Below are 23,574 nucleotides of genomic sequence, written 5' to 3'. Positions count from 1 at the left end.
AGTGCTCATACTTAGCAGAGAATGCCTTCCTGCCAAGAAAGTGGTGATTAAAACTGCACACTGATCCCTGGGTTGAGTCAAAGCTCAATAAATCAGCGGGATTCTTTCCACTGATTTAAAGGGGCTTAGGATCAGGCATTTTACTATAAACAAATTACTGAGTACTGCCAAGTTCTTTGGAATGACTTTGCTTATGTAAGTAAATCAATGAAAGCTGCTGTTATTCATGACAGTATGTCATCTACTACGTAAGTGATCTCCAAAATTATTTCAGATAGATAACGGGTGATTTTAGTCTCAACTGCAATCTTCTGTTACCCTTAAGCATGACAGTTTGACATACATGCTATGAGATATTAATGACAGGTAATGAAACATGCACACATGACAGTGTATGAAGAGGTCTTTGCATCCTACCTTGCTCACAGTTTTTCCCTCCGTAGCGTACGGGGCACTCACAGATGTACATGTTCCACTTGTTGATGCACGTGCCTCCGTTCTGGCACCAGTTGGTTTCACAATAGTTCCTCTGCGCTGCACAGCCTGAAATTCAGGAAAACCACTACTTTGCAAGGTTTTAACAAGAAAAAGGCTCTAAATGACTGTATTTGAGTTTTTATGTAGAGACACAACATAAGTTTGGGTTTTTTGCTTTCTTTTTTTGAAGAAGTGAAGTCAGTGAAGCAAAATGTGGATGGCAAATTTCATGTGCGCTGATCGTATGTCAAATTCATAGAGACAAATCTATCAAAAGCGTATGCTATGACTCCCTTCCTAATGCACGATCAACAAAACATACTTCAGAACTGCAATTTAGCTCTTACACAGACCTTCAGCAGCATGGACAGAAGAGACTTGCCATTTTTGTGTGTAAGAGCCAGTTTTAGGATGATGACAACATTCTGTACACCTAATCACCAGGACTAATCCTGATCAGGGATCCAAGGCTGGAAACCAAATCAGAACCTCAAACAGGCTGCCTCATGAAGGAGGTTTCAGATTTGGGGAATTTCCGAATTTTGTTTACAGAACAAAGACAATTTATTAAAAAGTCAGTAAAAGTGCTGTCTTTTTTCATGAAGTAATCCCACTGGCTTTCAGAGCAAGATGACATTTGAAAGGTAGCTAAAAAAATAGAAGAAGAAAAGTTCATTTAGCAGTAAATTCCTGGGTGAAACTCCTAGCAATGCAGAAGGTCTAAACAAGCCCAGTCCTTTCCTGTGTGCTGCCTAATCCTGGAAGTGTGCCCTGTGACACAGGCTATTGTGTGCCTCTCTGGCACAGGCAAGGACTGCACCTTGCTCAAACAAATGAGGTCTGGATGCAGCCACGCCAGTGGCACGGTGGCAGCACAATGCCCAGCAACCGTGCCACTTGGCCGCTTTGCTGTCAGCGGTGCTAACAGGGGGACAAGCATCATTTCAGACCCCTCTGTCTCCTGCCCCTTCCTGGGGTTCCTCCCAGTGCTGGCCCCTTCAACACCCTAAGCCTGGCTACACACACAGCTGTGGCAGAGACCTTTCTTGTGTTGATTTTTGGGGTGCTAGTTGCTCCTACCTGGCAGAGTGCCATTATTGGCGATGAAACTGGCCATGTCGATGGGCTTGCTGTCGATGGAGAGGTTCCTCATGCAGCCAATAAACTGCCTGTTGTGCACTGGGAAATCTTCAGGCAAGTTTGGGACACCACCAAGGAGGAGCGGACCGGTTAGGTCCAAAGATCTGAAGAAAAAAGAATTGCTCATAATTTCTTGCAAATAGTTTGGTTTGTTTTGTTCTTTATATTGCTGCTTCCATAAGCACATTTGAGCTGTTTAGTCTATCCGTGTTGCCATGCACCTCCCTCTGCTACATGAGCACTTCCAGAAACACTAACTTTTAACTTAGAAGCTGTTATATGCATAGGGAATCCAGTGACCTGTCCCTAATAGTGGCCAATATGAAGAAGAAAGTGAAAATTATGGAAAAATGTGCAGCCACAGGATGCTTGTTTCTGATCCCAGTCATGTAAGGACTGGCTTATGCTGCTCAGCACAAAGGCTGTACATTTTTATATAAAGACTTAATTATTATATAGTGCCAACCCTTTTAAAAGCCTCTGAAAATCTTAGTCTTAATTACATTTAGTGGATGCAGGTTCTACTAAATGACACCACACTGTGTGAGAAGTGTATCATCTAGTCAGTTTGAATTAGTCCCAATTTTAATGGTGTGCCCTTCTTTTGGGATTAGAGCACCAATGCTCTTTCTGCTATCACTCATTACTTTATATCCCCTCTATGTTGCTTGCTGTTCATCTTCTCTTTAAACTCAAAAGTACTAATGTTTTTTGGTCTTTCCTCTCAGGAAACCTTTTTTCACACCTAATGATTTTCAATGGCCTTTTCTGTACCTCCTTTATTTCTTTTTCAAGATAGGACTTTTAACTTAAATGATGAAAGTAATAAGCTCTTCAGCCATCTCCTTCATTAATAAAGTCTGACATTTTATTTGCCCTTCTGTCTACATTTTCACACCAAGTAGATGCACTGACCTTCAGGTAATTTTTTTCTTGGTTTTGGTTTTTAACTTTAGAAGGAATTTGGTGTATTGACCCTTGCAGTAGCCTCCAACAAATTCCACCTCCCAAACTAAACCTCGTTACTTTTTCTTGTTAAATCATATCTGCTTTTCCAACTTACTGGTTAATTGCTTAGTGCAATATAAGGAATCCTTACTTTTTTGAGCCAGTCTGAGTCCCCTGGGCAGCACAGGTATAGTTTCCAATGAGGCTCCCGAAGCGCACAGCCACTGCTGTGTCACAGTCATCCACAGTCACCACAGCCACTTTCTCTCCAGAAGGCCCATGGGGAATTCCTAATCGGCCAATGTTTGGCTTCAAAAAATAAATGGCACATGTCATACAGTGCTACATACACATGGGATTTAAACGCTGGTTCAGTCAGCTTGACAACATACTTCTTACTACCCCCCCAAAAGGGACAAAAGTAGACTATGTAAAGAGAACAGCAGAAGTTAAGCTAGACTATAACATTTAGGCAAGGAAAAACCCCAAAGACTTGTTTTCTCATTTCTGCATAGTAAAGTCTAATAAACTGTCTTCACTTTGCACCGCTTCACCTCAAGTGAATGAAAACCCTAAAATGATGTAATATTATAAGTGAGGCTAAAGGCTTAAATCAAATTTTCTCTGATGAGTGTACTCTGTCAGGACTGCCAGAAACTGAGTTCAGGCCCTTCTAAAGGCTGTAGTGAGAGGTTGTCTGATGACTGGGAGGGAGCTTAGCTGAAGCCTGATTGTACCAGCTACAGGATGGAGCACACGAAATACCACTGCCCATTGCGAGCCTTCTGAGAAGTGCCCAGTTTCTAGGTTACAGGAGAATAGAGACAGTCAACATCCAGACCTGTGGAGCTGGACAATCAAAAATAATGGATAGAAATATGCTTGCTCATGCAGATGCTTTGGTCCAGGCATACAGACTGACACTGCAGGTGCAGTATGGAAGATGGGAAAAAGGTGTGTTTTAGAGAGACAATAAAAACTGTGGCTTTCCCTCACCTCTGGCTTCTCCCAGGTAGCAGGAAACTCCTACCCACCCAATCACAACATGCCCTGGTGAACATGGGCCACAAAACCAGAATTATCACACTCAGCTTCACATCTTCACTGTTTCTGGCTCACTCTGCCAAGCACTTGCTGTCATTTGTTCTCCCCACTTCAGCACCTACCAACACCTGGGGAAATTCAGTGATCTCAACAGACAGGAAAGCCTATGGGACCACCAGGAATTCAATCCCAAACATCAAACTTCTGCTCTTCCACCACAAACACATTCTTCATCTCCACTAATTTTGTAACTGACAAGATGTATCCCAGCATGACTGGCAGGAGATGATATCTGCTGTGTAGAAACTCAAGAGACAGATCTGTCCAGGGGAGAAGTGCAGTATGACTGTTAAAAAAGGGTGCACATATAAAAGTTGCATAGCAGCCTCGTTGAAGAACTAGCAAATTCTATAAGAAAACCTTTTCCAAGTTCAGTGTTCATATAGAGTTAAGGAGTTCTCATGTACTACTGGTGCAGGATCTCTGAGGACATTATGGGTACAAGAGAAGCAATGAGCTGAACTCAACTGGCTTTGCTGCTGTTCCTCCGTGGGCAAACTGATACCCCACAGGAGTGAAGTCTGCAGGATCTGACCAGACATACAGCACAACTGAAAGCCAAAACATATTTTTATGATGTGTTGATCAACAATAGTTGTAACCACATGAAAATGAAGATGTCTGGGCATCACACTGTAGTTTCCTGTATGCTCACTTTAAAACATGTATTGCTCAACTGCGTTCTGAAATTCCGTATTTGCACAGCAAGCAAGGAAGCAGTAAGGGGATAAATCACTTCTTTTTGTTTCGCTTATACACACACAAATTTGTTAAAATACTTAAAAACACTTTCATCATCTGTAAAGAGAGACAGATTTATTTTTAAGGGTAATTATCCCAATGTATAAAAACATTTTAAAAATGTGTTTCCTGGTGTCGATTCCAGTTGGAAAGTATGTTCCATTTCCTTCACCAAGAACTAATGTGATCACATAGTTTGGCAGTTATTCAGTAAAAGGTTTTGACCTCTCTTGAGTGATATTAAAGCTGGTTTTATTTTTTCCGATACTCCCTGGACTTTGCCACTGCCTAGCTTGGAAAGACAGGAAGCATATGTATTTGCAGTGCTGAAAATGTTATTGTATGCAATGATGGCAATGTTAGTGAGCAGCTTTTCAAAGTAAATGAAAAAACACATAGAAAATTAACCAACCGACAGGCAGACAGACCTTCCCTTCCAAAATTAAAATGTTTACATTCTGGGTGCTACTTCTATTCATTCGAAGGAATGATTCGATTAACATTTATGTTCTTGTGCTTCACTGAAATAATCTATTGTTTCTTACATGGGAGCCTTGACAAAGGCGGGGTATTTATTCTCGCAGCAGGGGGGATCTGCCCAATGTTAATCACGATTGCAACCTGATGAGACTCAGCAGTTTGCAGCTGCTCCTTCACAGTCACTAGCTGCAGTGGAAAATTGATTTTTTTTTCTACTTTTATTTAACATAGAAACTGCAAAGTGTTTCTCTAGATGTTGACTGTTCACTGCAGTGCAGATCTCTTCAGCTCTGATGTCCACACAGAATCATAAGGTGATAAGAAGAAAGGGAATATTTCAGTGAACAAAAAGAAATGTATTGGCAGTTCAGGCCATATTTAGTTCAAACACATACCAATTTTCTGACCACATTAAAGGCTCATTTGATGGAACAGGCTTTTTACCAAAATGGAAGAATATGTTGGGAAAAGAAAGAGATATTTTCTGAGTGATTTAATGGGACAAGGACTCAAAATATGTGGCAAGTACTACACTACTCATCTTTTCAACAGCTAGCATAGGGAATACTTTATAACTGAAATAATGTGAAATAAATAAAAGAGTGGAACAGAGGAAGCCTAAGTTAGGAGCTCCTTCAGAATTGAATCATTAAATAGATTTTCTTCATTTAATATTTTGATTAATACTAAATATAGGTTGCTGGTGATGCAAAGAATATTTAGAGCATTATGTATTAAAAAAAGAATGATTTTGAACAGTTGCATGCAAGAAAGAGAATTAATCCCACAACATGAAAGTTGGGATCTAATGTAAAGAATTCCACTTGCAGACTTGGAGACAATCAGCACTAAATGGTGAAAAATAAGAAAAAAACCCCTACTAGTTGATTACAAAACAATTAGGGATCATGGTGAGATTAAAATGCAACACTGGGTTGTTGTAGAGATGTATATTAGGGAAATTTCATGACACTGAGTAGGACAGAATATTGTGGGCAATTCTGATTTCATTTATTAAAAATACCTTCCAATTACACCAAGTGCACAGAATAGCAGCCAGAGCAATGCAAAGCTTACCTTATCAAACAGGTAAAATGGACTTGGCGTGTTTAGTCTAGTAAAGGCTGAGTAAGGGGTTTGGATATGAGAAGATGCTATCACTACAATGGACACAGTAAAAGAACAAAGGGATATGAGATGCCCATGAGTAACGTAGGCTGGAAATCACCAGGTGATGCTCATCCATAGGAGGGATCATCTTTGGGAGAGTAGCAGGGATGAAAATTATAAAAAATAACTTAATTTGTTTATGATTATAGAAGCTGGTATCAGCAGAGGACTGGCTTATGTTTGAAAAAAAATAAGTAACAGCAAGCACTACTTGGAAAATGCACAAGAAAACGAATTACCACTAAGTGACAGCACACAGATTTACATTTCAGGCACGATCTTTGCCTTGATGAAGACCTATTGGAGCAAGATTGATCCCTAACAGTAGGAACAGCTAATACTAACCAGCATTAGTTCACACTATTATTTTCTGGAAATATGTTCAAGGAGTTAAAAGCCAGACTTTCATCTGGGTACTTAGCAGTCCTTTCTGCCTGTCAGACTCATCTCCTGAAACACCACGCTAGACGAAAGGCAAGTTTCATTAGCTGTGCCAATTCTGCACTCATGAGTAAATGTGCAATGTGGTGTACAGGAATTTACCAGCATGACCCCCATTAATGGTAATGCAAGTCATGTAACTGAGTTCCTGCTCATGGGGCTGAAAATTTATCTTTTGCTACCTAACGCTAAAGGCTGCCTTTTCAGTTAGCGCTTGTTCAGAAAGAGGTTGGGATTCAAACTTCAAAGACCACATGCTGTAAAATTGAGTAGCAAGATGAGGTACCAAGCAGTGCCAGAGGGAGAACTTGGTCTCCCTTAAACAAACTATGAAAGAAGTAGATTATTCCTGGACTCAAAAGAAAAGGAATAAAAAGCAGCCCTGAGTGTTGCATTGTTTTATCACCATTAGGTAGTGACTCCTCAAACATTCTGTGCACCCCATATTGAAATTCATTTTGTTTGTTATACCAACTCTTGTGTTTTCTTGTTATAATCACATACAGAGTCACTTGGAGAAGAGAAAGAAGCAGCCCTGTCTCAGGATTAATGTGTGAGAGCAGAAGCCACCTACTTTTTTCTCTATCTGTAAAACAAGATGAAGCACAATTATGTTCCTGAAATTTCGGCAATTAGTACCTAAAATTGCCAAAAAAGTACCTAAAAAGGCAAATCTTACCTTTGCCTCACTGAACTTTCATGAAGGAGATTAGTGGTTCTGATCTATGAGTGACAATCTCCAATTTCACGTCTAACCCATGACATTCATCCTTGCCCAGACAGAGTCACAGGCAGATTGCAACTACAGGAATGAGAGTCTTCCAGGCTGTCTTTTGAAAAGTGCAGGTCCCATTCTGACCACAGCGGAGATAACAGTGAGACTCATCTGCTGTCCTCAGCAGCGACGTGGAGGAGTGACCTCCTCAAACTACAAAGGAACATGGAAGTCCCTTTGGCCACCTGTGGTGGCTTTCTCAGGTTGCAGTGAGAGAATGACACTGTGGAGCTATTTCACCAGCAATGCCAAATCTGATTTTCACGAAAACCAAGTACAGAGCAACGTTTGGACTTCTCGCCACAACTTCAACAGCAAGGAACACATGTAGATTTTCTCAGGCGCATGAAAAACCCTGAGAAGCTTAATCTGTGAACTTGTGTTTTATAAATGGAGACCAGATAAAGGAGAGAAGGTCATCAAAACACATCTGTTTATAGTTCGCAAATCTACTACAAAAATCCACTCCCATTCCACTTAAAACATCGGACATGGATATTCTCATGTATCTCAGTTTCATGTGGATTCTCTATTATGTTAAAGTAAATATTTAAACTATGAGAGCCTACACAGTTACTTATTAAAGACACAGATGGTCTAATAATGCACTGTGAATGGACAGACATATAGATTAACGGACAATGGAAAGCTTGTCTTAAATACTTAACTGTTTTACTTTTACATTATATATTCTATTGTTTCCAGAAGTCAGGATGCAAAATTGTTGGAGAGGTTTAAGCAAATAGTCCAATCATTGGTAGACTTATTTTGAATTAAACCAGACTAGATACTGTACATGTAATAGTAATACTCCAAAATGCAAATGTTTGTTTAGTCAATCAGCAGCAGTGCTGACACTCAGATTCCTGCATCTCACCCTTCTATCAGTTAATCTGCAAGATAATAGTCTTTTCCAAAAGTCTCACAAACTTTTCTTCTACCAGAACACTTTTTTCCAACTTCCATTCATAGATAAAAAATTGCCACTTGACTTTTCTCACAGATAGAAAGAGGGAGAGTGGTTTTGGTTGGCCATGGGAGAGAGTGTTCCAACATCATGGATATTTCCTGAACTCAGACTGAATTGAAAGCTGTGCTCTCCAGCCCAGATCTCGGCTAGGAGGTCTTCCGCCTGCTTTAGTCACCCCGTTAAGTCTTTTGAAGGAGCTGAGGAGACGATTCAGCAGTAGACTGTAAGTATGGCCAAGACCTAGAGAACACAAACTGGGAACGCTTGCAGATGAGACACAACCTACCTCGTTATGCTTGGCACGAGGACACCCGGTTTTGGGGGACAGACAGGATGCTGAAGAGAGTAAATAATGCATTTGCTTAGCTCAGCAAATACATTAAAAATCTATCCATTTTAGAAAGTTAGTGTTTTAGCAAAATGCTTTGCATGGCATAGCTTAATATGCAGAGCTTGGCTTATTTGTCTTTTTAATAAGTGCAAATGTGTAAGAAGAAAAGCAACCCTGAAGCCAGTGCCAGCCTTTCACTGATTCCAAGAGTTTGCTTACCAGACAATAAGTTACCCTTCTGTTTTTGTTAATCAGTAGCTAATGATTTATTGGCTGTTTGGAGTGGTTAAAGGTTAAAAAGAATCTGTTTCCTAGTTATTTTTTTAATACCAAAAAAGCTCTCCTCTGCATTGTTAATGTGCCGGTTCCAGAACCGACCACCCCCAAAAGTGCTGGGTGGAAAATACCTCATAATCATACCCTTTGGGGCTCTTCGTTTTCTAACGCTTCCAGCTACAGTAATAATGGGAAAAAATGGAGCAACTGGCATCGGGTCCCGCTGGAGGCTGTTGCCGGGGCTCCGTCCGCCGCCGGGGTCCCCCCTGCCCGGTTCCCCGGCGCTCATTAGGCAGCCCGCCAGCCGCCCCGGCTCCTTCGTTAACCCGCCGGCCCCTGCCCTGCGATCTGACGCGGCGAAGGGAGAAACCCCCTCCGATTCCCAGGCGATGCTGTGCTGCTTCAGTGGTCAAAAAGCTCATTAAGGGCCCACGGCGGCGGCGGTCTCCCTGGGCAAGCTGCCTGAGCCCGGCCCCCCCGCAAGGAAAATAAATAAATAAACAGGAAAAAAAATAAACAGGGAAAGCACCGTGCTTGCAATCCCGGGGGAGAGACCAGGAAATGCCGGAGAAGCTTAGAGTGGACTTGCAGACCACTCTGATCAATCGGGAAACTCCAAATTACGCCAGATTAGACAAACCACTAATGTTAATCCTTGTTTTTTAGAGTTTTCTCCTACAGATTGCCAGAGCACCTTTAAAATAGGCGGTGTGAAGAACAGCGAATCTTTTACACATGCCGATTAGTCACCAGGGAAAAGCAGGACAAATCATTTCACATAAACCCCTTTACTTCTTTGATGCTTGTATCCCCTTTATTCACTGAATATTTTAATGCCATTTCTTTATACAAACTTGGCTCAAGTCTGTACAGAAACATGAGAACCTGTGACAGTGAAAAGGAAAACCAAAACGAAAGCTTCCCATCAGTGAATCAAAAATGCAAATCCTGAAAAGCCACCAGACCAGTTCCTTTTCCTAGAGAAACGCCCTGTCAGGATCCTGCCCAATCGTCAGGATCCAGGCAGGGCCACAAAGTCAAGCGAGTTTTACTGGCCTCATTTGTTATCTCCTTCAGGGCTGCATCCAGAGGCTAAACTTTGATATTCAAAGCAGGAGGCTTTAGGCACAGCTATGAGATCTGGCACCAGTGAATGGCACTGGCCTGAATTGCTGCTGCTTGTTCAGTGCTAGGGCACAGATGGGGAGCAGTCCTCCTGTCCCAACATGTGGTCAATGGCAGTGAGGCTGTGAAAAGCCACTGTCACACAGACACAGTGTCCAGATGTGCTCCTTGCCTCCACACTGTGACCAGTATCTGCACAAACATCATCCAACTACTACAGAGGGTATATTCTACGATTTGACTACTTTTGTCAAGGGCTGCTGTAGTGCTGATGGGAAGAAAGAGTTTTCCCTGTCTGTAAATTGAAATTTTATCCTCAAATGTGTATTCCCAGATGCTTCTCAGCTCTTTGATGCTGAATCAGTGACACAACAAGGACCTGTTTTGCCTGTAAAGAGACCATGCCCACTCCTCAAGACAACATTCAGCTTTCCCTGTGGGAGACACCACTAACCATGGTTAGGGTGCCCTTGTTCACGTTCTGCAGTCCTCTCCTCCCTTCTGATCTGCCCCTGATCTGTCAGGGGTGCCTTCCCCCCGACCTCTCCTGCCCTGTGAACCCTTTTTCAGCTTATTTTGCTGCTTCCCTCCCTTCCACCAACAAGGATGTTCTTCCAGCATCCTTGGAGAACTGGGAAATAAGAGCATGAGAAGGATGCTGGAAGAACATCCTTGTTCTCCTTCATATGCTGCCCTCTCCCACTTCAGCAAACCCTTCTCTCTTTGCCATTTGTCCCTATCTACCTTCCAAAGTACCATTCTCAAATATTTTTGGCTTTATATAAATCTTGTACATTTTACAAAATAATTTTGCATCCAGGATGTGAGTGTTGTTGCTCTCAGAGTCCAAGAAATACTTAGATATAGCACACGCACAGCAACTAACTCCTTCCTGGACACATCCCTGGTGACAGATTGCCAAGCAAACTGCTGCTTAGTGTGGATAATGGAGTCATATTTCAGTCTATAAAATCCAGGAATCCTACACTTTTCCATGGGCTCTTCCCTGACTCCGTGGCTGGATCTATGCAAAGGTCTCCTGGTACACAGAGCCTTGCATGACCAGGTGATTGCAAAGTGCTGCTTCCTCTCCCTGCACAGACAGATGCATAATACCTGAAAAGTTACTGGAAATCAGCAAGCTACTGTAGATTTACTGCATGATTAAATGGAGATAAGAGTGCACTTCAAAGAACTTGCGCCAAATACCTGAGGTGCCATTTCAATGACTCCACTGGCTTTGCAGAAGCCCTTGCCAGGCTGGGCTGCACAGTGTAGCCTTCAAGCACTGTCCTCATGGCCTTAAGGTGAGCCAAGGGTCACTCAGAGTCTGCCAAATCTCATGGAAGTCCCTTGCACCTCCTCAGCCTTCGGAAAGAGCTGAAAATCACCATTTTGGGAGATGCCATTACATCTGCAGATTTTTGCAGTGCAGAGGTGTCAGACGGCTTGAGCAAACATGGGCTCAAGGAGCACCACTGGGTGCCAGGTTCCCCAGGGTGACCTGAGAGCCCCACACCAGGAAGAAAGCCACACACCTCAGTTCAGGTGTTGGGTGGGCACAGATGTAGAGTGGCAGTAATTGCTGTAAATAGGTATACAAGTTAAGCCTTTTAAAACCCAGGAGTGAGAGGAGTAAAGTGAGCCGCCTTGCCAAAGATGAGCCTTCCAAAAGAGTAGGGGCTCAGGCTGGTTTTGACAAGACATGGTCCCTACTGACACTGGCAGAGTGAAAACCCTGTGGGTGGTTTCTGAAAAGTTACTGTTTGTGTTTGCATATAAAATCACCACCACAACGACTAGTGTTTTCAGGTGGTGTTTGCAAACTCTGTGAGAACAACACTTCCAAAAGCAGGCAGGGGAGAGAAAGAGCCAGGCACTGGGTACGAGCTTGCCCTCTCTTCCCCAGTCGCCTGAGAGATTTCTCAAAGCTGTCACTGAGAGCTGAGCTACTCAGGCCTGGGGAGCAGGTCACACTTTACATCTCAATGACCTCCAAATGACTTTCACTGCTTTACACTTTAATTTCCCGAGACACAGATTTAGAGTCGAGTTATTTGTTATTTCGTGTCAAGACAATGGAATGTCGCTCCACAGCCAAATCCTGATTTCCTTTCCCAGATATCAATCACTTTGCACTTACCCTGTACCAGGGAAAAAAAATAACCAAACAAAAAACAACGAAACCAATTATTACTAATTGAAATCCACATGAATAAATATCGGTAGAATTGCAGGGAGGGGCTTTTAAAGTCCAGGCTCACGTGTGCCTGTTCTGCAAGGGCAGATCAGCTGCCCACCTCCCACCCCCTTACCCCCGCTAACACCTGCAAGGGCTCTGCAACCACATTCAAGACCAAGAAAAAGTAAATATTAGCCAGGCAGTCCTTCAGTGCTTTTCAGGAGATGTTAGGAATGTAAATGGTCGTCACAGGCCAGACCAAAGTCCCACTGAGGGAGTGGTATATGCCATGGAAGAGTCTACAAACAGGGCAAATGTGCAGCAACATTTCTTTCTCCTGCTCTAAGCTCTAGGCTTCCCAACTTCAATATTACAGGTGGGAGTTCGAGGGGAGGAGGATTCTGCCACATTTTCAGGATGGGACTCAAGTTCTCATCTAATCAGTCTTTTCCTTTATATAACCACAGAACATCACCTAGTGAGTCCTGCTTAATAACATGACTTGCATCCAAGCAAAAATTTTCCTTTAGAAAGGGAAATACTGACTTGATTTAAAGATTTCAAGGAACAGTGAGACTATCAGAACTGTGGGCATATTATCATGAAGATGATATACCTTCACTATTAATGATATTGCATATTATATATATTATAATTATATATTGTATCTTATCAGAATCTGTCAAGCTTCAGTTTCTATATAGCAAATCTAGGGTCTTACCTAGACTAGGATTTTCATTGATGATCCTCTGGATTTGGGTGGAAGAGGATGAATTTGACCTCAGCAAGGATGTGAGTCTCTGAATCATCAGCCAGAAAGCCAGGAAATTACTCATAAACTGAACTATTTTTTCTGAGATTACCTTTTCTCATGGCATTTTAAAAATTGAGTTCTGAACATGCGGGAAATTACATCTTTTGTATTCAGACACAAGGAACATATTTTATGAGTTTGACTAGAAAAACATTTTGAACTTTAAATGTAAAATGCTCACATGCAATGAAAAATCTAATTTCTTTCCTTTGCTCTAGCTATTTGTAATTTTAATTGCTAGGTTTTTTTAATGGCCATGCCCACGAGCACCAAAAATACATAGTATGGATAAGTAATAAAAATGCATAGCTACAAATTCCTCATACCCTCATCTTGCACATGTGCCTCCAGCACTACCTACCACATGCTTGACCAGTATACAAGCCTGCTCACCAAAAAAGCACAATACTGTGCTGATACAGTAATTTCTGTTCTTGTAAGAAAGTTGTGAAAAAACTACCATAACCTCCTTCTGGCTAACCATCTTGGTAATCCAAGTCAAAATCCAGTCAAAATTCCTTGACATTTTGAGTTGAAAAGTAAATTAAACATGCCTGTCTCTCAGGATGTTACTTAAAATTTTGGTTGTGGCTAACAAAGGAAGTGACTTTTTCCCTTGAATTGCTTTTCTTCCTTTTATAACTGAGGAGACTCTGGTAACTTTCTTTGTGAAGAAGAGGTCCTGCACTTACACAGATAAGTATAGCTAAGTCCTCAAAACTAGACCTAATGAACTGACTGTGGTTATGCTCCCTGTGTTTCTGGTGTCCTGCAACCTTTCCTTATGCTTAAGCTATGGCAGAACTTTTGATCTCATGAAACTGCCGTAGAAGGAAAGGCATCCAGCACAAATTGACGATGTGTCTACCATCCGTGCTCTGTTGGAAGTTAGCACTATTCACAACCTCCTCCTTGCTGTAACACCACTGGCCTCTAGACCCCTGCAGTACATTCCACTATTAAATATTAAATATTCACCATGAAATAGGTGATACAGAAATGATAAAATTTGAAGAAATATTGCTAAATCTTAAGTAAGAATATGTGGTTTGTTTTAAGAGGAAGCACTAAATTGTAACATGATTTCTGCCTTACACATTTGAGAGAGCCTTTAAAGGCTATATTAGCATTTTTTAGAAATATGAATTTAGGTTTGGAAATGCCACAAAATTCTATTTCTTCCTGGAAAAATATGCTCAGAGAAGTAGGTTGCTCCTAATTGAATGATGTCTCCAGTATTTCCAGTGCCTCCCTACCCCCAGTGTTTGTTTGACAGTTGCAATTACCCTTCTGGGTTTTTCTTTATCACACAATGCCAAGCAATGCTGGAGCAGGTCTGTGTTGATCACAGATGCTGTAAACACAGCAAGTCAATCTGAGCCAGCAAAATCCAAACTCTGGCAGGGCCCACATCTGATCAACAGTGGCATTACCATAATCTTCAACAAGTGCATTGTTTATTTAGAAAATCTCCCTCAATCCCTTAACAAATTAGTCTGGAAGCCACCATGAGGATTAACTTCATAAATTCTCCCTGAGATCACAATTACATCTGCTCAGATGTCACCAGTGATAGACATTTGCACAAGTCATACCCAGCCTTTATTACTAATTGTATTTCCAGTTATTTGACTTCTCTTGGGGTCTGTCTTTTCCAACTAAGTTACAAAACTCAATACTCAGCTGGGGCAACCCTGCTCTGGTGTGAGAGGTGCTCCCCAGAAAAAGGGGTAATACCTAATACCCATCTAAGAATTTAATTGCCAACCACTTTTCTTGACTGTTCAGATTAAGAAGTAAACGATACTAGGTGGTGTCCTGGATACATGAGGGCAGGTTCTTTCACCCTGTGTCCAATGACTAGAAGTTATGCCTAGCTGGTGGCAGCTATGTGGCGCTTCTCCAAGGAGCTGGCAATCCCTATTCAGCTACAGGCATGTGCCTGCCTCATAAATCACCCACAGCACTGGCAGCTTCCTTGGCAGGCTCAGCAGGGAGACCAAGAGCTGAGCAAACAAGGTGTTTGTACTGGAATGGGAACTTTCCACTTGAGGGGCAGCACAGGGATAGGGTGGTACAGGGAAGCCTGTGCTGAGCCCACTGCATGATGCTCCTGTTTGCCTGTTGGTCCTGGGGGAACAGGGTGGTGAGAACCCAGAACTTCTAACAGGAATTAGTTCCTTTTATAGGAAAGAAAGCAATTACCAGTGTCACGCATGTCTTTTGACACAGTTGTCACAATCTGAGTTTCACTACAATGTTGATATCTGCCTTTTTTTTCCAAGGCCAAGTGGCAAAATCAATTGTCAGTCCTGAATACAGAATATATTTCCATAATAGATGAACTTGCCATCATCAGAGAGGGTCTGTGTTTTCAGAAGGAAATGAGATAACGTATCTGTCAGCTCCACAGGCACCTGGTACAGGGGCACGTGTGCTGCAGCCAGCAGGGTTTGTGCTTGTCTCTGCAGCAGACCGTCAGAGGTTGCTGTGCTCATCCCACCCTATTCAAAACAAAGTGCTACATTAACCTCTCCAACACCGACCAGCACCACTCCCACTGCCTGCGACTGCCTGTGCCATTTGTGCTTGTGCCCTTGGATTGAAGCCACCAAGCTTCCAGTTGCACACAATTGCACCAGTTCACCCTAATTTTTTAGGGGTATCTGTCACTACCCCAGTGACTCGTGGCCATATAAAATATGGTCCCAGCTGGGTCTTGGGTGGGAGAACAGGAGTGGATCTGAGTTTTTAAAAGGGAAGTTTTGCGTATGCCTCCTCAAGTCTTTCAGCCATGCTCTGGCTCTGGTCACCGTAAGGCAGTTGTGTGACACAAGCTCCCAGAATCAAAACAGAGGCTCTAGTAAAACAAAGGCAGTGATGAATGTTAGAGATTTGCTATAAACATAATATTAAAGGTAATTCTGCTAACGAGCGGCAGTCATAATGCACGTAGGAGTATGAGAAAATGCAGAGGTTGTACAAGACTGAACCCAAGAGCTTATTCTTGCTATGCAGTCAGCTGAAGCAGGTGCTCATATGAACCAGGCATGCTCCAGCAGGACACAACACATCTAAGGTGAATTTGTGCCACCCTTGCTGCAGTCTACTGCCCCTCTACACCTGCTGGTGGGCCCTGCTGGCTGCTGCACACTCCTAGTTCCTGCTTCCTGAGGCTGCTGCTTCCATGCTCACGTCTCCCTTGGGAGCTCAATGGGTTCATCGGGCTGTCTGTTCAGTTTGTACATTTATCTGCCCTTTTCCTTTTGCTACATCAGAAGCTGCCATTGGACTAGGGATCTGGAAGGTGTCTGTGCAAAAAAGTCAAGCAAAGAAACTGGTTGATTTTTCTTCCTAATTTAGAAAATGGGGGGATGCTCCTCCTCCCCGATCCCAAAATACAAACACTCAACAAACTCAAAATCCAACAACCTTCCATTTACATATCCAAGCTTGTCAGGAAAACATTGCATTTTTTATCTCGAGGTCTTTTCTCCTGCCCATTGTAGACAGTCTGTATCCTGAAGCTGCTGAACAACAAGCCTATTGCAAAGTGCTTATTTCTTGCTTAGTGTTATGGTTTAACCCCAGCAAGCAGCTAAGCCTGGAGAACACACAGCTGCTTGCTCACTTTCCCCACAACAGGATGGAGGAGAGAATCAGAAGGGTAAAAGTGAGAAAACTTGTGGGTTGAGATAAAGACAATTTAACAGGTAAAAGCTGTGCACACAGGAAAGCAGAGTTCCATCATGAGTAACACTGACTTGGGAAGATAAATGCCACCACTGTGAACACCCACCCCTTCCCTCTTCTTCCCTTCCATCATGGGATACCCCTGTGGTCAGCTGGAGTCAGCTGCATCCCCTCCCAACTCCTTGTGCACCTCCAGCCTCCTTCAGGTGGGGCAGCCTGAGGAGCAGAAAAGGCGAGGCAGTGCAAGCACTTCTCAGCAGTAATGAAAACATCGCTGTCTTATCAACACTACTTTCAGCACAAATCCAAAACATAGCCCATATTAGCTCCTGTGAAGAAAGTCCACTCTACCCCAGCCAAAACCAGTACACTTGGGCATGACAAAAATTGCACATGGAGATGAAGAGTGTGCATGGAGTGAAGGTGGGTGGTTCAGAACAGACCTGCAGATGTTTTTTGTTTTATTTTAACAGTAAGAGCACTGACAGATACTATCTTCAGGTATACTCTCAATTTATGCCTCTTTGGACATTTATATTCACAGAGCTTCCATACGACATTCCTCTTTCTGACCACCATATTGCCTGACTAGCTACAGGAACAGCATCAAGTGAAGCCCTGACCTGGCCTGGGGTTGCTTTTTCTTCCTGACTTTTCCTCCAGGACCCTGCCCTTCCTTACCTTTCATCTCGAGTCCCAAGGAAGTGCAGATGGGATCTGTTCAAACAGCTCTGTTGCAAACAGCTTCATCCCACTTGAGCTGACAGTAGTCCCAAACCCACATCATCCTCAAGACCCTCAGCTGCCTGTAGCTCCATCTGGAGCACAGCAGGGCACACGAGCTCTGTCCACCAGTGCTAGAGAGCCACCACTCAGATCACACGACCAAATGGGGCTCACTGAGGTCTCCCAGGTATGGGGTTCATTGTTTTTGCCCAGACATATTGCTACCCCTGGCATCAACAACCACTCTGTGGGCACTACTAGTGATCCACAGTATGGAGGATTTGTGGATGCAGACTTCAAAAAATAAGGTCTGCTGGCACCATAGCACAGCTGTATGGGCATGGGCAAATAACCCTTCAGGATCAGTTTTGGCAGAAGAACCCACAGGTGAGGGAGAAAGCCGCCTTTCCGCCCACTCACCCGCCGGCAGAGCAAGCACAAGGGGAGAGCTGCAGCAGGCACCTGAGGTATGGAAAATAAATTACAGTGTGGGACTTGGCACTGAAATAGAGGGTGTTTTGGCACCTGGAAACAGCTTTCAGCCAGTGGATGAGGGATAAAACTCCCTGGGAAGGGAAGGTACTGGTAAATTCTAGTGCATGAGTGGGCTGAGAGCTAAATCTCTACAGTATTAGCTCAGTCTTCAGTGATACTCAAGCCACAGCTTGCCCCAGATGAAGGCCAGTTAACTCAAGAGAAACCACCACTCACCACAGGCAGGAGATTTTTGAATGCATAAGTGAGTCTATGAAAGCAATGCACCTCCTGTGCTTCGAATTCACAACACACCAAAGATCAACACTAAGCAGCCCTCATTTCTTTCAAGTTTATCTCTAACAGAAGAATTTGCCTGTTTTCTGCAGCAGTTGTCTTCAGGCTAAATGCAGGTCTGGGTTCTGCTGGGTGGGAAGTGCACAGGGATGGAACCACTCTGAAAGAGTGGGCTACTCCTAAGACAGTCAAGTATCTGAAACAACAACCATGGCGCTCTTCAGTCTGAAGACATGCAAGGAAGGAGTGAAAGAACAGCAGCTTACTATTAATTACCAGATATGAGAAGAAACCTTATCCCAGTTATGGAAAAAGAGTAATATTTGTCCTGAATATCTCATCCTAGGAGACTGCAGGCTCAAGAGAACAGTACAGTGGAGATACTCTCCAAGGCACCCATCATTTTATACCTCTTGACCATGGAAGACGTTCTCATGCACACATACTGCCTGGTCTTTCAGTTGTTACTTTTGTGAGTCATTCTGTGAGTCATTCAAGGCTTTGTTCATCCAAATCCCCAGAAATTACTGTACTGCACATCAGACACTCAGTGACAGCTTGTTTCTCTCTGCTCTTCTCAGGTTTTCTGTCACTGAGGTAAAATTATCCTATGCTCCCTTAAGCAGATGCAGAAGGACTTTCCGCCTACAGAACAGTAACGTCCCTAAGCAACTTTGATGTCATATATGTATAAGTAACACATAAGATAAGGAGCACATAAATATACATGTACATGCCCTCTATAATTAAAGGAACATGTCCATACGCAAAACATTTTTATGTTGTGCCAAATGATGAATTCTGCCCTGAGGTAATGAGTCAGGTAAAACATTAACATAAGTTTGATGGTATATCTCAAATTCTGAACAAAATTGCATTTCTATCAGAAGTTTGGGAGAATGGCTTGAAGTTTTCACTTAATTAAAAACATTACTCGCTACTGGGCTCAGTAAAGTCTGTCCCAAGCACTGCCTACAATCATACATGACCCTGTATGCGCAATGAATGACAAATAATTCATGTGATATCATTGATACTGAGTGTCATTACCATCAAACATGGTTTTGCTCCTATTCCAAACAAGTATGGCTACACCTACCGTCACTCATGCTGGCAGGCTCAGGAGAGTCAAAGGATGAGGATCAAACTCCATCAGAGGCTGACTATATTCTCATTGTGTGGAAAGGAAGTACATTTAGGAGGCAAATTCACAGCTATCCTGTGAACAAGCCGCAGGTTGTTTCTACTACTTTTTATCAGTTTTATTCATCAGGCTGAAATCTAGCCCTTCCCTCACGTTTCCTTCCAAAATAATTTTTAAAATCCCATTTCCCTTAAATTTCTTATCTATATATATATATACACCTCTTCAGAAAGCAGGTCACACGCAGATCACCTTTAATTCAGTACCTCCCATTGATTTTAATGGTTGCAAGATCAGGATCCCAGAAAGTAATGTGTTTGAGCTATCAGGGTTAGTGAATGCTTTCCTCCCTGTCTTCCCCATGCTGACAGTAAACATCTATAATAGCAAGTAACAGGTAAACTGATAATTTGCTACTAGGAAGCTGACAGACTTCTAATATATAACTGAAGTCCTATGAGGAGAAGCTGAGGGAGCTCGAGTTGTTTAGCCTGGAAAAGAGGAGGCTCAGGGGAGACCTCATCACTCTCTACAACTACCTGACAGGAGGTTGTAGCCAGGTGGGGGTCGGTCTCTTCTCCCAGGCAAGCAGCAGTAGGACAAGAGGGCACAGTCTTAAGCTTTGCCAGGTGAAGTTTAGGTTGGATATTAGGAAGAAATTTTTTACAGACAGAGTAATCAGACATTGGAATCGGCTGCCCAGGGAGGTGGTGGATTCACTGTCCCTGGAGGTTTTTAAGATGAGACTGGATGTAGCACTTAGTGCCATGGTCTAGTAACCACAGCGGTGTTGGATCAAGGGTTGGACTTGATGATCTTGGAGGTCTTTTCCAACCTGGTTGATTCTATGATTCTATGAATTAGAGAATGATTATAAAACACTCCTAGTTCACTTCTGCTCTCTTATAACTTCCAATTCTTCCCTCTTGGTGTTTTCCCTTCCAGAAATTCAATACAGAGCCAACACTTACTTAGTACAAGCTCCATGTGCTTCCCTTAGGCACTTCCACTGAAACTAAGTGTGTCAGATTGTCTCCTCCAATGTAGGGAGCATCCATTGCCATCACTACACAGTAAATGAAACGACATTGCTTTCCTTCCTCCTCTACCAGAATCTGTTTCCTTACTGCAATGTTTTACAGTGCTGGCACATACCAGGATTTGTAAGAATGCATCAAATACTTGAGCTGACAGCAAACTGGTTTGATGCCTCTCTGCAAACACAGTGAACCAAAGCTGGCTCTGGACTCACCTTTTACTGATGAGGCTACAATGGTTGTCCCTGAGCAACAGGGGACCTTTGTGATATGCATTAATTCTAAACCGACATTTTTCAACAACTCTAAAGATAAACATTACCAAGCACATCGCTTCTGAGCTGAGTACAAAAAATAATTTACAGGAGTCACTTCTATACTTAGTTCTTGTTTCATTATGGTTATTACCAAACTGAATTGGCTCAGGGTGACTTCGCACATCACCAGGATGCTGTAGAACTGTGTGCATGAAGAAAACAGCTGCTGCTGAAGTTTCCCACCAGAGCTGCCCCCTGCATCCAAGTAATGCACTCCTAGATGATCAGTCAAATGTTGTCCATGGAGCTGCAGGTGCCAAATCCACTCAATCATTGCTCATATCTGACCATGATCAACTCAGGTTGCAGGAACAGCTTTCAGAGCTGTGAAAAATCATCTATGAAAATTTGCTTGGGACTGAAGCGATTTAGATTATGTATCAAAGCCTGTTAGCCATTCTCCTCAAAAACTAAAGATGAAAAATTAACCTGGGCTGTGATGAAATCTAATACTCCATAGGTGAATTACATTATCTGAAAGCTCCAAAGAAGATGGAACCCTTTTTTTTTTCTTCCTAGATGCTACACAAATGCAGAAAGAAGAAAATAAACTGAAGGGTTTCTAGCTTAGTTTTAAATAAGATACTTTAAAGAAGCTTTACAAATAAAGGAACTAAGAAAGAAGGATGAAGCTGAGGGAGTACCTGATCCCAAACGCTTGCTGTGAGCACAACAGGAAATTTTTGAATTGCCTTTTATTTCAACCCGCACTACCACGTCTCACTTTCTAAGGCAGGAGGAAAGGGTCCACCTTGAAGAAACCTGTCACTGCCCGAGGACAGAGTGGTGGGTAGGAAGAGGACAGGCACAGCTGTAATAACCCCAGTAGCAGGAGAAGCAGCCTGGCAGCACTCAGCTGTAGGACTGTGAATAATAATAAAAGTTCAAAAAGTCTGTATGGCTTTCGCTGTGCAAAATAAGCACAGAAGTGACACAAGAAGGGACTGATGAATGGATAAAGTAATCATATTTATTAAATAAAGAAAACCTGCTGATGGAGCAAAAGGCAGATAGAGAGAGATGAAACTCAACATAACTGAGGGGTAAGAAAACACAGGAATAAATGACTCCTTAAGGGCGTTTTTGTGCAAGACAGACAAATGAATAAAATGGATCTCTGTGGGTATGTGGGATGATGATTATGCATTTCCCATGGACAATATTGGGAAGAGATGTCTAAAAAGGAGCAAAGACCAGAAGCTTCCCAGGCAAACAGCAGAATGGAAGAAGGGGCAAGGAATTCCACAAGGATACTGGTGGAGGTAGCCCCTGTGGCCCCGCTGCCAGGGACGGGATGCTGCTGCAAAAGCATGACAGAGAGACAGGCAGACAGGAGGGAGGAGAGTCCAGAAGGGGCTGGAAGTGGGGATCAAACATGAGTTGGAGGCAGGGAGGAGGGAGAGAACTCAGGGGAGCTCTGCCTGCTCAGGAAGGCTGCGCAGTGTCTGAGCAGAGCAAAGGGGCTGAGTAGTGACAGGATGATGATCTGACACTGTGGTAGGATTTTGGAAAGAGCGGAAGGATGCAGTACTTGCAAAATAATATGCGTGTATAATTTAAGCAAACTCATGAGTTTTTGGTACTCTGTTATTCAAACAGCTGTATCAAGTTTAGACACAGCATCCCATTTATCTTGGCACAACTCAAATCCCCAAATTACCTCTGTCTTTTCAACCTCCTCACAAGAACTTTACTTCGAGCTTTGTTAAAACATGAAGTAGCCAAGAAACTGCTTTACAAACAAATACCAGCCTAGGAGAAGGCTTAACCCTGGGGCAGGGTGCGGGGGCAGCCCGGTGGGCAGGACTGCAGAGCTGCCTCCAGCTGCCACTGCCCTGTGGCACCCACTCCTTCTTTCACTACTGGAAAGCTGGTGCAACATATGCAATTCTCAGCTATGCTGGGAAGTCCTGAGAGCATGCTAAATACATACTGGTTAGAATATCTTGTGCCATTTACTCAATATTGTGAGCTCCCCTCTCCAGCCCAAATTTAACCATTCTGAAATAAATACTGCTAAGGGGAAGGTGATGACCTCGGTCTCTCACACAGACAGCAAAGGGCACAGTGCTGCTTTCCACACAGTGACCCTGCTTTTCATCACTTTCATGTCATGTGAGTGGCAAAGGCAGCTAAGTCAGAGGTGTTTCCTGGTGTTTCCCTCTGCTCTCCCTCTCTGCCCAGAGTTTCCTCCCATTCAATGGAGACTGGCTCATTTTGCTTTGAAAAACTGGGGCAGAAGAAGGAAATGGTGACAGGGAGCACGTGTTAAAGATGAGAAAACACCAGCTGCTAACATGGCTCACCCACCAGTCTGTTTGAACCACAGCAAGCCCTGAAAATGAGGCAGGGGTTTATTTTTAACATCTGTGTCAGATCTCTTTGCCTTTTAAAGAGTGACATGAGGCTGCTCAGGCCCCTTATCTGCTCAGTGGCACTTCAGTGAGCTGTTCCAGTGGCTGTCTCTGCAGCTGTGCCCAGGAGACTGAAAGCTGGAGTGTCCCTCCACTGCCTCAGCAAGTGCCGTTCACTCTGCTAAAGTGATGCACTAAGAAATACACAGACAAGGAAAGATAGCATATTGCAGACTGTAAGGAAGAGCCTCACAATGTCCACATGGCAACACACCAAGTTTCCCTTCTATTTCTTTGGGCTCAAGAGAGTACAGAGAATATTAAGTATATTAAGCACAAAACTTACAAAGTAAGTTTTAAAATAAAAAAGTAATAAAAAAGGATTTTATTTCCTCAATAAAATATCCTTAGGCTAGGAGACCCTATGTAGGAGTCAAAAGAAAATTTTAATCCTCTCGTTCAAACTGCCACACAAACTGTGATGAAAGGATGCAGTGCTGGGAAATAAAGAACTTGCTGATCATATTAATCCTTCATCTTCCATTCAGCTTCCTACAC

At 43.0% G+C, this 23,574-nt stretch overlaps 1 protein-coding gene across 5 annotated transcripts in view; it reads right to left on the bottom strand.

Moving 5' to 3' along the window:
* CELSR1 (cadherin EGF LAG seven-pass G-type receptor 1) overlaps positions 1–23,574 on the bottom strand; it is a 169,736-nt gene that overhangs the window by 47,137 nt on the left and 99,025 nt on the right. For all 5 annotated transcript variants that reach the window (XM_064656258.1, XM_064656261.1, XM_064656260.1 and 2 more), the window contains exons 6-8: positions 2,717–2,874; positions 1,558–1,721; positions 418–543 (exon numbers count right to left, since the gene is read on the bottom strand). In XM_064656258.1, coding sequence (XP_064512328.1) covers positions 418–543; positions 1,558–1,721; positions 2,717–2,874 — 448 coding nt within the window. The remainder of the gene's footprint in view (positions 1–417; positions 544–1,557; positions 1,722–2,716; positions 2,875–23,574) is intronic.

The sequence above is a fragment of the Pseudopipra pipra genome, chromosome 5 (assembly GCF_036250125.1).
Source record: "Pseudopipra pipra isolate bDixPip1 chromosome 5, bDixPip1.hap1, whole genome shotgun sequence".
NCBI lineage: Eukaryota > Metazoa > Chordata > Aves > Passeriformes > Pipridae > Pseudopipra > Pseudopipra pipra.
This window is presented reverse-complemented; position numbering and strand designations above follow the sequence as displayed.